Genomic DNA, 14,980 nt, shown 5'->3' with positions numbered 1-14,980 from the left:
CCTGAGATAACAAAATAAAAGTCCAGATAGAAAAAGACACACTTTGAAATGTCTGACGAAAATATTCTATTATTCCCACATTGTATTCTCTCTGTAAAATAAGATTTCTGATTGATCTCATTGAAGCTATTTCAGGCTTTTAGGTGAAATAAAGGATACCCCTTTCCACCCCAGTGACGTGAGTGATGCTGCTCTTTTTCCATTTGCTGCTGTAGGTGAGATTATTGCCCCCTCCTATTTCTCTCTGTGGTTAAATAGCAAAGCGCGCCGCTTCTCGGGGTAGACAGCCCACTTTACAAAGCGGAGGTTATTTAGATGATCCATCTGAAAGACCTACACACACACACACACACACACACACACACACACACACACACACACACACACACACAAAATAAGGCGAATAAATCAGCACCACAAACATGTACTCAAACAAAAACGAAGGGCCACGTAGAGGAAGATCTTTTGACTCCATGAACATCGGCTTTGAAGAAAAACTGCTGAATAATGAGGTAAGAAGAGAAAAAGTATCATTAAAGAATAAAGTCTTTATTATGCAATATTTTTTATCGACGATTTGTGTGTTTGGTACTGGAAAAGAGTCTGCGCAAGGCCATGCAGCCGAGAAGGCGGAGACGTTTCCTTTTTTTGACAGTGTCGGGGAGATCAGCCCGGGTCAACAAAATAAATAAGTAGACTATTCAATTTGTCATCAACGCAGATTAATTGAAGCAGTAGGTAGCATATTGTTATAGGCCTATAGTGTAATTGACGTCAAAGGTTTAAGAAGGTTAAAGTCATAAAAAAAACTCATTATTGCTTAATTTGCGGATTCTTAATATTCACTGATGTTCGTGGTGACAGACCAACGGGATGAAAAAAAGATTAATCGATCAGTTTCTGTGATGTCTCCTTTGGACGCGTCAAACACAGACGGCAGGGTTCAATGTAAAATTGTAAATAATTAGATTGCATTAATAGCAACAATACATTCAGATTTCTTTTTCATTTGTATTCTTTGTGCAACGTCATTTTGCAGCATTAGATGCGTTCGTTTCCTTTCCAAGATTTCAAAATTCTCAACAAAAAAACGCAGAAAAACAACAATATTCAAATATTCATGTTATTGAATTAGTATTGAAGTGTCCTCTAAGCTGCGACTTCGTTTGTCTTCAGCAGGAAATCCGATTGTGTCTGTGACCTCAGCAGATTTATGTTTATTGACACTAGGCAGCTACGCCACACACATGTTGGATTCTAATCGATGTATGTATAAAAGTAGGCTAAATAAGTGTGAACCATCAATCATCTCTCTCTCCCCGAGAAGAACCAAAAACGTTTTGGTTAATTAAAGTAGGCTAGCTGTGAACAGACCTGACTGTGCTTTTACATTTTGATTAATAGCGTGGACTAATTTGTGCTTTTTTAAAATAATATATTTAAAGATCTCTAAAGCTGAAATAAAAAGGAAAAATATATATTAGACGAGGAACAGGCGTGCTTAAAATGCTAAATCCTGCATGCTGCTGTGATTAAACACAGCCTTAAATCTAATAAGGTATCAACAGATAGGGAGCTCACAATGTTTAAATGGGATTGCACTAAGGCGATTCATTGGGACACAGACAGATTTCATCTTCATTTAACCGAGACGCAGAGAGTTGACCCCGTGGAGCGTCCTGATCCAGTCTCCAATAGGCTAATGCTTTCAGGGATGTTTCAGACAAGGGCCCATCGCAAACTGGTGGGCCGGGCGGTCTACACAAAGCTCTATGGGCGAAATATGGTAGGCAGTAACTGAGCAGAATTCGACGGATTCTTGTGACCGGTCTCTCCAGTTTAATTTCGAAAGCAAATTATATAGTTATGCAGAAATACAATATAGCGTCCAAATAAGGTGTATGCTAAATGAAGGGAGGGATACAAGTTGCTGTCAATGGTTTTTCTGTGCTGTTGGTATGTTATAGTCATATTCTTAAAATCTGAAGCAGGAATTACACATGCAGTGCGCACAGAAAACGCGTCTACGCGAGAGCGCTATCCAAGGTCCTGAAAATGATGGGTTGTTCAGCTTCTTGTGGTCACTAATCCCAGCCCTGTCTCTACGAAAGTGCACATCATAAATCTGTATTTATATTTCGTGTTTTGTTTTTTATTAGTAGGACTGCAAGAAACAAGCCATGTTTCTTTAACAGGGTGACAGAAACATTTGACTTTGACAGTTCTCCGTGACTCACTACCTATAGGCTACAGATTGTTTCTAGTTTTGCATGTTCATTAGATTAAATGTTTATAGGATTTATTTTGGCATGGTTGGAAGCTTCAAAGTAATTAGTAGTTATGCATTCACAAAATGCTTTGTGTGAGGTTGACTCCAACCGATTCAGGGATACAGTACATCAGTTCCAGCTTAAACTAAGCAGCACAGGACTATTATTGTTGGTACCACATTTCTTAAAGGAGTTCATTTCTCTGTTTGAAATGAGTCCTTTTCTTTTAGGGTCTCATTCAACTTTCCATACATTTCTTCAGGTGAAAAAAAAATCCTATACGCATTCTAAATAAAGTTACTAAAAGTTGAATTACTCCTCACAGATTTCTCCTCAGATGAGAGCCTCTTTTTTCATAGTAAAATGGCGATAATATCTTGCTGTAACACAATCGAACTTCAACTAATCTGTCATTGCTGTTTTCAGATAAACAAATCAACCTTTACAAAAATTGAAGAAAACACTGAAAAGAAGAACACATCAGAGGAAGGAAGGACAACAATCATCTTTTCCCTCAAGAATGAAGTGGGAGGATTAGTAAAGGCACTCAAACTCTTCCAAGTATGGACATAGTTATTATAATCAATGTTGCTATGTGTTAATGTAATCATTTGGAATACTGTGTCTGCGGTATATAAATAACATTTTAATATCATGTATCCATTTTATGTCAGTTACTTGTTCCTTATCATATGGATTTCTTTTTGCAGGAAAACCACGTCAACCTTGTGCACATAGAGTCCAGAAAATCCAAAAGACGCAACTCCGAGTTTGAAATATTTGTGGACTGCGACAGCAACCACGAACAACTGAATGAAATCATCCACTTGCTTCAAGAGCATGTGAACGTGGTCGACATGGAGCCTCCAGATAACTCCTGTCTACACAAGGACGGTAAATGAAGTCCAGCAGACGCCGTATTGCAAATACATCGTATTAGTCGGTACTAACAGTTAACAACTGCCTTTCCTTCTCAGATATGTCGGATGTACCTTGGTTCCCAAAGAAGATTTCAGACTTGGACAAGTGTGCTAACCGTGTCCTGATGTATGGCTCTGAGTTGGACGCAGATCATTCAGTATGTAGGCCCAAGACAGCGTCCTGCTAAATTAAAATTCCTTCCGTTTAAATGATCCTCATACCTTCTGTGTGCCTCTCCCTCAGGGTTTCAAGGACAATGTCTACCGGAAAAGGCGAAAGTACTTTGCTGACCTTGCCATGGCCTACAAACAGTGAGTTTTTATTGCACATTTAAGCGGCTATTTTGAAAATATCTCAATTTGTTTGCTCGATACTTAAATGACAATGATTCCCTCTTTTTCCAGTGGGGATCCCATTCCTCGTATTGAGTTCACAGTGGAGGAGGTGAAGACTTGGGGAGTTGTGTTCAGAGAGCTCAACAAGCTGTACCCCACCCACGCCTGCCGAGAATACTTGAAGAACCTGCCACTGCTGTCCAAATACTGTGAATTTCGGGAGGACAACATCCCTCAGCTGGAAGATGTCTCATGCTTCCTCCGGGGTAGTTTTGAACTTCCTTGATAAAACACGCCTCAACTACAAAATTGGAAATTACATTTTTAGCTTTGTAGGCGTAGTCACTTACTCGTTTGTGTTTCAAATCTTCTCAGAACGCACTGGATTTACCATCAGGCCCGTGGCGGGTTATCTGTCCCCGCGTGACTTCCTTGCTGGTTTGGCCTTCCGGGTATTCCACTGTACCCAGTATGTGCGGCACAGCTCCGACCCCTTATATACCCCAGAGCCGTGAGTAAAATACAGTATTGTATTTAGAAAAGGGATGTCAATGTTCATACAAAGCTATTGGTCCTTAAATTCTGTTATCTTTCATTATCAAGGGACACATGCCATGAGCTGCTGGGTCACGTCCCACTTCTAGCAGAGCCCAGCTTCGCTCAGTTTTCTCAGGAGATTGGTCTCGCTTCACTCGGGGCTTCGGATGACTCAGTTCAGAAACTGGCAACAGTGAGTGACACCGCCTTCTTTTTCTTCTTCGAAAAAAAATATAAACTCTAGAACAATTGTCCTAATAGTTCCTGTTTTACCTGTGTTACAGTGCTATTTCTTCACGGTGGAGTTTGGCTTATGCAAACAAGAAGGGAAGCTGCGAGCATATGGAGCAGGACTGCTGTCATCCATCAGTGAGCTTAAGGTACAAACATTTTAACAGGGCCGTACAGAGAATACATTAACACAGCTTTCCTACAAATATTTTCCAATTAAATGTATTTGTTCATCATAAAATACATATCAAAAAGGGCCTGCAGTGTTGTATATTACCTACTATACAGTATATACCCTTCTCTTACCAGCCCAAACCAATTGATATGATTATTTTAAGCCAAAGGAAAAGTCACTATATGTTTGTCTACTTCAGGCTTGAACATTTTAACCCTAGAGTCTCTTAAAATATTGATAATTTGTATACTGATAAAAGGCTTTAGAACTACTCTTTAAAGATTGATTTGCATTAAATCTGATTAGTGGCAACATCTGTTCCTTGTTTCTCATTTACAGCATGCACTCTCTGGAAATGCAAGGATAATGCCTTTTGACCCCAAAGTTACTTCCAAACAAGAATGCATCATCACAACATTTCAGGATGTCTACTTTGTGTCAGACAGCTTCGAGGAGGCCAAAGTCAAGATGAGGTAGGCAGGGTGCTTGTAGTTCAACATTAGATATTCATAATGGTAAACATAACTTTTCCCCCCAAACATCACAACATATTATTCAAAGATGATATTATGTTTATTTCAGGGAGTTTGCCAAGACCATCAAGCGTCCCTTCACAGTTCGGTACAACCCTTATACCCAGAGCGTGGATGTGTTGAAAGACACCCCGAGCATTAACAGCGTGGTAGAGGAGCTTCGGCACGAGCTTGACATCGTTGGCGACGCCCTGCTCCGGCTGAACAAGCAGCTGGGTGTCTGACTGCCCGCAGTGCAGTTGAAGTTATCCACCTACAGTCCATTGATGCTTTCCATGTCATCCCAAAGCACCGCTGTAGAGACACTTCTTGTGTATCACCCTTCGTCAGTACAATGAATGTGCACTGCTTTTGAGATAACGCCCTGTTGTCCCCACTGCATGGTAAATGGCTTATACAATAAATGGAGGCACACTTATTATGTTTTGACACAGATATCAGTTGATTACACACACCCAAAGAGCTGCTTAACCTGAGATCCACTGTTTTGCTTCACTATTACTTTGCTCCATACGTTTTACAAACAGTCAATGTGCTTTCATAGTACTTTAGTGCCCTTTGAATCATCCACAACTGTAACAAACACAGATGAGGTTTCCTCATCCTAGTGTTTACTCTGCTGTTGTATATTATCATGTGAATTGTTTTTGTTTTTCATTTCCCTTTTCTTCTTTGTCTCCACATTTATTCTTCAGCACTTCAGTGATATGTACAAAACGTACTTTGTTTGTACTTTTGGTGTTTATGTCATGTTCCTTTTTGTTTGCTGTTGAGGGAAATTATGTGTGAAGACTGGTGTTATGAGAATGTTTTCATGATTGATAACTAATGACAGATCCGGCCCAATGTACCCTGACCTATTTTATTTTACAGTGATAACTTTATTACCCCCATATAATTGTAGTCATCCTGAAATCGAAACATTATTTTTCTACTGTAACGAAATATAGACATTATAAGAAGGCTATATATCAAAGATATATATATATATATATATATATATATATATATATATATATATATAACAAATATTAAAATGTTAATTGTGTATTCAAAGTGTGTAAGATGGTTTGTTACTTGATGATTTACTACTTTTTGCTGACCTCATGGATGTGATTTGGTTCTGGATAACCGTTAATGAGGAAGGCTGATGATGATCATGGAAATGCAGAATGATGACAGTAAAGACCCTGAAAGCGATGGTAATACGTAAATACATTCAGGTTGGAGTTGGAGTTAGTATAAGCCAATTCACCTTATTGTCCTCCTATTCATAAAATTAAATATAATTCAGATGAAGGATCTATGATGGAAAAAGGGTTAGACAAGGTGGTTTTGTTATGGACATAAATTGAATCAAAGTTACCCATTTACCTAAACTAATATAGGGCTAATCCTACTCAACATTATGGCCACTTTGCTTTGGAGGCTGAGGTGTTGTTGAACTCTGTTGAAAAGAGTGCTTCACGACAGTGTCGCAAACCATGCTGTAGTCATTGGTAGCTAGGTCCTCCATGGAAAAGAGCTCGCAACACGAGTTTTGTTTACACTCTTGGGTAAGTTCGTAATCTTCACTTATCGTGTTTAAGTAGTGTGAGGCCGTGTAGTTTGTTCATCATTTATACTCACCACCAGCGGAGTGACAGCAGAGACGGGAAGGTAAACATAGCACTAATGCTAACGTTAGCTTGACTGTCGGTGAACTACAACTTAAAGTGGGACACAAGCAGCCGTCAACCGGTTAAAGATGAACCAGTTATTGAAAAGTATTGTGATCAATATCGTGTCCGTCAGGGAGCCAACAGCTACGGGCAGCTGGGACAGGGACATGAGGAGGACCAGTCTCGTCCCCGGCTTTCTGTCAACACTGCTCTGCAGTACAAGGCAGCACGAGCTGTCACCGGCGGCGGGGGACACACCGTGCTCATCACCGGTAAATCACTTCTGCTCCTGCACTTTTCTGTCAACCTATTACGGGTTGCTGCAGATCTATAATAAGTCTTTACATTCATTTAATTGATTAATCTAAAAATAAGATCATCATTGGTATAACAATGTCTTCAATCGATCTTTAAATAAGTCTTAAAAATGCTAAGACATGAGGATAGGATTTTATATAAAACAATATTTTTAAAAGAAGCTTTCCAATGCAGTGCCCATCATGCATAAAGGTTTAAAAACACATAGTCTGGCTTGACCACTTCAGCCAGCGTCTATTAAGCGCTGGCGTCGGCAAACAACGCTACGCCTCCATTGGCTGCTTCCCGGGGTTAGCCCCGCCGTAGATGATTGTGATTGGTTTAAAGAAATAAAAACAGGCCAGCCCAGTTTCCCCCCGAATAGACGGCTCTAAACGGAGTGCTTCCAGACCATACTACTTGCTGTAGTTTGGTCTGGCTTTGCGAGACTAAAAAACACATAAACAACATTTGAAGTAGATCTATACTTTTTCACTGAATCAAAGAAGTTAAGTTGTATACAAAAGCAAAATTACCCCAACCTTTGTTTTTTTGTTTTTCACGGTCACGTGGCGCTCCCTCCTGGCCAAACTGTAAAATGTTTATTAGCAGCACCCAGCATTTAAGATTTATTAAACATTATACTATCCTGGAATGTGAGACAGTTTACCATGTCCCATCTTTTTCTTGGAAAAAACAATAAGTAGATTGAATATAAATAAATCAAATACATTCTCGTCAATAATCCTGTTTCTCAAATAAGACTAAATATTCAGGTGCCTCAATACTGAACACATTCTTGAGTCAATATTACACATTTCCAAGAAAACATTGATTATAACATTTACATCTACAAACGATTAGCGTGATTCACACAACATTTCAAACATTGTGCAGCAAATAGTAGAAAAGAGATATAAACTCCATATTGTAATTATCCTGATTATAAAAATAAACTTTTCCTCATTTCAGAGGGACTGAAATGATATGCACATCACATGAATGTTCAAGAATACAAAAAGGAATTTAAATAAATTTGTTTGGAGACATTATATGCAGGTGATTCTTTTTAATCACTGCTTTTTTTCCTTTTCCCCCATCTAACCTAAATGTTTCATCGCACTGTCCATGTTTAAAACATCTATTTCTGTTCACTTGGCTCACTAAATAACACATTGCATGGTTCCCTAAACGTTTGTGGTATAATTTGTGTTGGGCAGAGAATGGAGAGATATTTGTGTGCGGACAGAACCACAGAGGCCAGCTGGGACTTGGCCACAACGCAGACATTTCAACTCTTCAACTCTGCCCCAGCTTGAGCCTGAAAATCACCAAAGTAGCATGTGGTTGGGATTTTACTCTTTTTCTCGCAGGTGAGCTCCTTTTTCTGTTATATTTTTGTTGTTGTTGTTTATTTATCCTTTGTTTAACCAAATGTCCTGACCTATTGAGATACAGGATCTCTTCTTCCAGGGAGTTCTGGTCAGGAGGCCATGCCTTTTCACACCAGGGTGTGATTCTCTGTCTGTTGCACTAGGTTCAAAAGCAAAACATTTATGATAATGAATCTATTCCCTCACGTTTTACTTTCAGGTAGGGATAATGGATAGGATGACAATAAATGTATCCTTCAGACAACCTTTGGATGTCACAGAAATCAAAACTTAGGCTAAGGACAGAATTTGACATTTGAAATTCACAAGAACAAAATAGTTTCATGTACAAATTAAAAAACCTACACATTCAGTTTGATTACCAGTATACAAAATTGATGGCAGTGAGGGAAATTAGGAGGAGTCCTTACGGGTCGACAGACTCGTGCTGCATTCCTGTCATATGGAAGTTACTATAATTACCACTTTCCAACTGGTAAGGACCATTTATGCCAACATCCAGTTTGTAATTACAACTACAATACCCCTCTTTTTCGGTGCCCAAAAAGCAAAGAACATGGACTTATGTCACTTTGTTCAGCCATTCAAGATACTAAAACACGCATTTTACAAATGTATTTATTGTCATTTTAGAGTTTTGACTCTCATGCAACCAACTCTGCAATCATACAGCTGTGTTTAATTTTCTGATGACACACAAACACTTGTATGTTGACTCATATTATACAAATATTTCCCATGTCCTTTTATCACACATGATGTTAACGCAGCACTAGACTCACATTCCAGTTGACCAGAGTGGTCCTGAATCATCTGTCTGTTATCTTGCAGACTTTGCTTGAGGGAGTTACCCAGAAGTCATAGTAGTCACTGTAATGTTCAAAATAGGAATAACGAAGTTAGCCTGGAACTACCTTCCATCCATCCAAAGGTTGAATATTCCATTGTGTTTAAATAACAGAGATGTTTCTTTTCTTTTTATGTCACACCGACAGAGTGTGGTCGAGTACTGGCATGTGGCTCCAATGCATTTGGACAACTCGGTGTTGAACAGACCGTTACACACTCTGCAGATCCACTGGTTGTTGAGGTGAGCATATGATCGGCTATATAGCTACTCCCATGTTTGCGATTCCTTTTTCTTAATCGATCCTGAGTGATCAAAAGTGCTGCCAAACCAACCAAAGGATCAGTTTCTCTGAAGCAGATGTCATTATGCTGTTTGTTCCCAGAGTCTGACGGAGCCAGTGATGAGTGTAGCAGCAGGACTCAGACATTCACTAGCTGTTACAGGTAGGTAAAAAAAACAGTGTCTTTTAATTTAAAACTTAATTCACATATTCTAACTTTATTCTGCCTTCAGATTCAGGTCGTGTGAATCAGTGGGGAACTGGTCTGTTCACTCATGCTAAGAGAGCTCTCAGTCCACGGCCTGTACCATCACACCTCAGCTCCACACTGCCCTGTCTGGTACCAGGTAAGTAAAAATGACAGAAATAGTTCCAGAGACCAAGTTTTTAGACCTTAAGTGTTTTTTTAATGCTGCTCATGATGCTTGATAAATGGCACTAACTACATGTGCCTATGTTGCAGGTCTTGATCAGAAGTCCTCACTCATAGTAACTGCGGGCTCAGTGCACTGCGCATGCATTACAGGTATGACACCAGCATGTATGACCATCATTATGCTCCCTTTGAGTAATAGGTTTTGGTTTTGCTTATTAAAGGTGCTGTAAGCGGAATGGTTCTTTTAGCTAACTTCCTGTCAGTTACTGCAGTTAGCAGTCCCCTCGCTCGTCCCTACGTCACCACATTAATGCACTGCAGTCTTCAAGCAGCGAGTTATCTAGCATCATCTCAGATCCATAAGTGTGATAAAACATGATAAAAACCATCAAAACAGACATTGGGAAGGATTTTTACCTGCTCTGCCATTGTAGGCGCATACACATTCACCCATCTGTTACTCTGGCGTGCACCGGCAGTGAGACCATGGAGTGTATATACTATATACAGTGCTGTGTGAAAGTTTGTGAACCCCTTGAGCCTTTTGGAATTTTATTTATTTTAACCATTATTAATTAATTTTTATCAATACCAGTATTTTTTATATGAAATAACAGATGTTTGTTTATCAATTCAACATTTTTCTTTTCCAGAAATCAACTGTTAAAACAGATCAAACAAATTATTTGACAAATGTTGTATCTGTAAAAGTTTGTGAACCCTGAGCTGCATTGCTTAAATGGAGCAGGTAAACACAATCAGATGGGCCAAATTGAGTGATGAAATGGACCAATGTAGTGAGAGATCTTTAGGGAAGAAATTGGGTGGCACTAGATAAAACAGAGATCAAACCAATCAGTTTAGGCTCACCAAAGTGAACCCATACAGGTCAGACATGCTAAAAGCGAAAACAATCTCAGAGGATCTCAGGAATAGAGTTGTGATGCGGCACATTTGTCTGGGGACAGCTATAAATTAATTTAAAAAAAGTTTGAGCTCCTTCGGTCCACCGTGAGGCAAATCATCTACAAATGGAGAGCTTTAAGAGTGACTGAATATCTGCCTAGAAGTAGACTTCCTTCAAAAATATCCATAAGCACCACAAGAAAAGTTATTTTATAGTTAAAAGCCAACCCAAACATTACATCTAGTGATTTGCAGACCTCTCTTGCAGCATCTGGGACAGATGTGGACAGAACATGCACCTGGAGATACCTTAAGTCTTTTCTGTGGACAGATTTGTCCAAAATTGAACTGTTTGGTCACAACCAAAACCGCCTTGTTTGGGCAAAAACGCAACTCTGCCTACCACCAAGAGAACCTTCTCTCAAGTGAAGAATGGTCATGGCAAATCTCCAGATGTAATGTTTGGGTTGGCTTTTCTTGTATATTATATTGTTGAAGGAAGTCCACTTCTAGGCAGATGTTAAGTCATTCTTAAAGCTCTCCATCTGTAGATGATTTGCCTCACGGTAGACCGATGGAGCTCAAACTTTTTTATATGAATTTATAGCTGTCCCCAGACAAATGTGCAACATCAAAACTCTATTCCTGAGATCCTCTGAGATTTTTTCCCCTTTGAGCATGTCTGACCTGTATGGGTTCAGTTTGGTGGGCCTAAACTGACCTGGTTTTATCTTTGTTTTATCTAGTGCCACCCAATTTCTTCCATAAAGATCTCTCATTATATTAGTCTATTTCATCACTCGATTTGGCCCACCTGATTGTGTTTACCTTGCTCGACTTAAGCAATGCAGCTCAGGGTTCACACACTTTTGCACATACAACATTTGTCAAATAATTTGTCTTATCTGTTTTAACAGTTGATTTCTGGAAAATTATTTTTTTGAATTGATAAACAAACATCTGTTATTTCATATAAAAAATACTGGTATTGATAAAAATGAATTAATAATGGTTAAAATTAATAAAATTCCAAAAGGCTCAAGGGGTTCACAAACTTTCACACAGCACTGTATGAGTGAGACAAGTGTTGGTTTGTAGCGTTCTCTCTTCTGATTGGATAAAAATGTCGGGATACTCCAATAGGTTTATTTGCCGATTACATGCAAAGCAACTGACTGAGAGATCGGCTTCATGAAACGCGCACATTATGTAAGTGATCACTGTATGAATAAAGAGCGATTTTACACTTATATTAACATAAATAAACCGCTTACTTCACCTTTAAATTATGTAGGTGGAAACTGCAAGAAGGTAGCCCCATCCAGATGGGGGGGCAGAAGTGATCATTGAGATCATTTATTTTTTCATTAAAATGATGCATAGTGTGCCTTTTAAAGCGCAGCAGACAAACACATTAAAGAGCTGCAGATAAACACAATAAAGGCTATCATTTCAAAGCCGATATGTAATCCATTTTGTGCAGCTCCCCCTCAGGGAGTGCTAACACGTAGAGGTCAGACTACTGAGTCGTCTTTAACATCATGTTCATACATCATATCTGGCCTCCCTTCAGTTCTAAAATTAGTTGACGAGCACCAATCAATTACTTCTCTGGATGAAGAGTAATGTCACTCCTGTCGTGTGCTCAGGAGACGGTGATTTGTTTCTATGGGGAAGCAACAGGCATGGCCAGCTGACCGCAACAGAGCCCTTCCTATCTTCACCCACTCTTGTGAAGCGCTCATTGCTAGGTGGAGAGAAAGTCATCCACGTGTGGAGTGGCTGGACGCACATTGTTGCTCAAACAGGTGAAACAGAACAAAACGCAAGTTACTGTTTGCCTCTGATACTCACCTGTTTCAACAGGATTTAAAGGAGGGATGCAGAATCTAAACAAAGTCATGATCCATTTCAGAGAGCGGGAGAGTCTTCACATGGGGCAGAGGAGATTATGGACAGCAGGGACGACTGCAATCAACCATTCCGAAGTCAGGGAGGCAGTCCGTGGTACCTTCAGTCATAGGTGGAAACCTACCTGCAGAGGTTGAAGTCCTTTGTGGAGCAACACAGGTACAACTTCTCATGTTTTGACATCTACAGACTGAAAGTGGTATTAGTATTGATTATATACTGTTGTGGTCATCCTCGTGTTTAAGCAGAACATACCTGTCAGTACAACAGGGGGCAGCAGACAACAACAAATACAACAAATAGCTGAGGGAGGGTTGTTGTCGAAACACAGTAGGTTCTCAAGGATTTGCATGACTATATCTTGTTTATAGAGCGTGCACACACTCTCCCAGAGGACCACTTACATTCAGTGAAGGCAGAGGTATCTTCCCCATGAGGGCAATTATGTGTGAGCGTCATGGGATTGTGGCACTTAACCTGCAGTCTGTAAAGCAGCTGTATGGCTGGAGACAATGCATTTAGGCATGTAGACCTGGACGGGATAACTTATTGAGGTTGAAACCAAGTAACAGCATGGGGAAGAAAGGGGTTTTAAGTGACTTTGAACATGGCAATGTTGAGGGTGCCAGGAGGGCTGGTATGAGTATTTCAGAAACTGCCTATCTAGGATTTTCACTCTAAACCATCTCTAGGGTTTACAGAGAATGGTCCGAAAAAGAAAAAATATCCAGTGAGCGGCATTTGTGTGGACGTAAAATGCCTTGTTGAAGTCAGAGGTCAGTGGAGGATGGGCATACTGGTTCGAGATGATAGAAAGGCAACAGTAACTCAAATAACCACTCGTTACAACCAGGGTATGCAGAATACCATCTCTGAACGCAAAACACGACCAATCTTGAAGCAGATGGGCTACAGCAACAGAAGACCCCATTGGGTGCCACTCCTGTCAGCTAAAAACAGGAAAATGAGGCTACAATTCTCACAGGATCACCAATATTGGACAATAGAAGATTGAAAAAATCATGCCTGGTCTGATGAGTCTCGATTTCAGTTGCAACATTCAGATGGTAGGTTCAGAATTTGGCGTAAACAACATGAAAGTATGGATCCATCCTGCCATGCACCATCAACCACGCCATGTTCAAATTCACCTAAACCCTCTTTCTCCCCCATTCTGATGCTCGGTTTGACTTAAGTACATTGTCTTGACCACGTCTAAATGCATAAATGCATTAAATTGCTGCCATGTGATTGGCTGATTAGCTTTTTGTTTTTATAAGCCATTGAACAGGTGTACCTAATAAAGTGGCCGGTGGCGGTGAGTGTATATATATTTCAGATTTCAGGATCAGAATTTAAATTTGTCCCCTCAATTTCTATAACCGTTATGAAGGGGAAAAGACTGCAGAAAAAAAGGTACATTTATTTGTTACAGGTTTTGGTGAGCAAAGTCAGGCACACACAGCCATCCTGAGACAGTTGTGTTAACTCCTCTGCAAAGCACAGTGGTTTGTTGTAGCTTTTATGAATGAGATCACAGTTGTCTGCTCTGCCTCCCGATGATGCACTGTGAAGTAAGGTTTGTGTTTGTTGCACTCATCCTGTATGCAGTTTTGAATAAAAGCTGAAAGACTCATTCTTGACAAATGGCATTTTATTTCAGTTTGTAGAAGGTTTGGTTACAAAGTATCTCAGTATCTAACTATGTTGGTAGAACAATCCTCTGATAATACATCTTAAACTATTGTACAATCTTTTTCTCTACAGATAGCATGTGGATCCGAACATAACCTTGCCATTGTAGGTAAGTGTATTCTATCAAAAAAGTTACTTCCATTTTCTTGGTTTTTCTTCTCATTTTCACATTGTATGTAACTTTTTATTTTTTTTTCATTATTTGCCAATGAGATTACTTCAAAAGTTGTGGGAAAATATATAAGCGCAAACATCAGACAACACAGTACACACATGTACTAGAGCAGTACATAGAGATAAAGAGGTTTCTGAAAAATGAAGCAGAAATCATTGGAACCTATTGGTTTCGGTAAGTGCAAGTGGCTGAAACAAGACACTCCTCACTTTTGGGCCCTACATATGAACACAAATGGACCAAACTATTTCTATTCATCCTTCTCTCTGTACCAAAGAGTTCGTAAGGGAACTGTCTGATATATTACAGCTAAACATCAGTGTGAAATATTAATCCTTCTTGTAATGCTGCAGAGGATTTCTGAGGTCAGCTCATTGCTCTCTACTCTTTTGAATCAGGAAGTAATTACAGTGTGGATAGATTGGTATCACTG

General features: G+C 39.6%; 2 protein-coding genes across 3 annotated transcripts in view; both read left to right on the top strand.

The window, feature by feature from the left end:
• Positions 1–422: 422 nt before the first annotated feature.
• On the top strand, positions 423–5,226 carry tph1a (tryptophan hydroxylase 1 (tryptophan 5-monooxygenase) a; the record flags this gene model as incomplete). The annotated part of the gene is made up of 11 exons (XM_080027519.1): positions 423–512; positions 2,697–2,831; positions 2,981–3,164; positions 3,248–3,348; positions 3,435–3,502; positions 3,596–3,792; positions 3,902–4,037; positions 4,130–4,256; positions 4,348–4,443; positions 4,809–4,942; positions 5,052–5,226. 11 exons carry the CDS (start codon positions 423–425, stop codon positions 5,224–5,226), a joined length of 1,443 nt encoding a protein of 480 aa, XP_079883645.1.
• A 1,270-nt stretch (positions 5,227–6,496) lies between these two features.
• The window catches only part of sergef (secretion regulating guanine nucleotide exchange factor), a 10,602-nt gene continuing 2,118 nt past the window's right edge, over positions 6,497–14,980 (top strand). For both annotated transcript variants that reach the window (XM_080027141.1, XM_080027142.1), the window contains exons 1-10: positions 6,497–6,558; positions 6,797–6,935; positions 8,181–8,333; positions 9,350–9,444; positions 9,587–9,647; positions 9,718–9,831; positions 9,948–10,010; positions 12,416–12,574; positions 12,682–12,836; positions 14,445–14,481. In XM_080027141.1, the coding sequence (XP_079883267.1) occupies positions 6,517–6,558; positions 6,797–6,935; positions 8,181–8,333; positions 9,350–9,444; positions 9,587–9,647; positions 9,718–9,831; positions 9,948–10,010; positions 12,416–12,574; positions 12,682–12,836; positions 14,445–14,481 (1,018 nt within the window). In that variant the 5' untranslated portion in view covers positions 6,497–6,516. The remainder of the gene's footprint in view (positions 6,559–6,796; positions 6,936–8,180; positions 8,334–9,349; positions 9,445–9,586; positions 9,648–9,717; positions 9,832–9,947; positions 10,011–12,415; positions 12,575–12,681; positions 12,837–14,444; positions 14,482–14,980) is intronic.

The sequence above is a fragment of the Ammodytes marinus genome (assembly GCF_949987685.1).
Source record: "Ammodytes marinus genome assembly, chromosome: 5".
NCBI classification, from domain to species: Eukaryota; Metazoa; Chordata; class Actinopteri; order Uranoscopiformes; family Ammodytidae; genus Ammodytes; species Ammodytes marinus.
The sequence above is the reverse complement of the archived record's forward strand: the minus strand, read 5'-3'. Positions and strand labels throughout refer to the sequence as shown.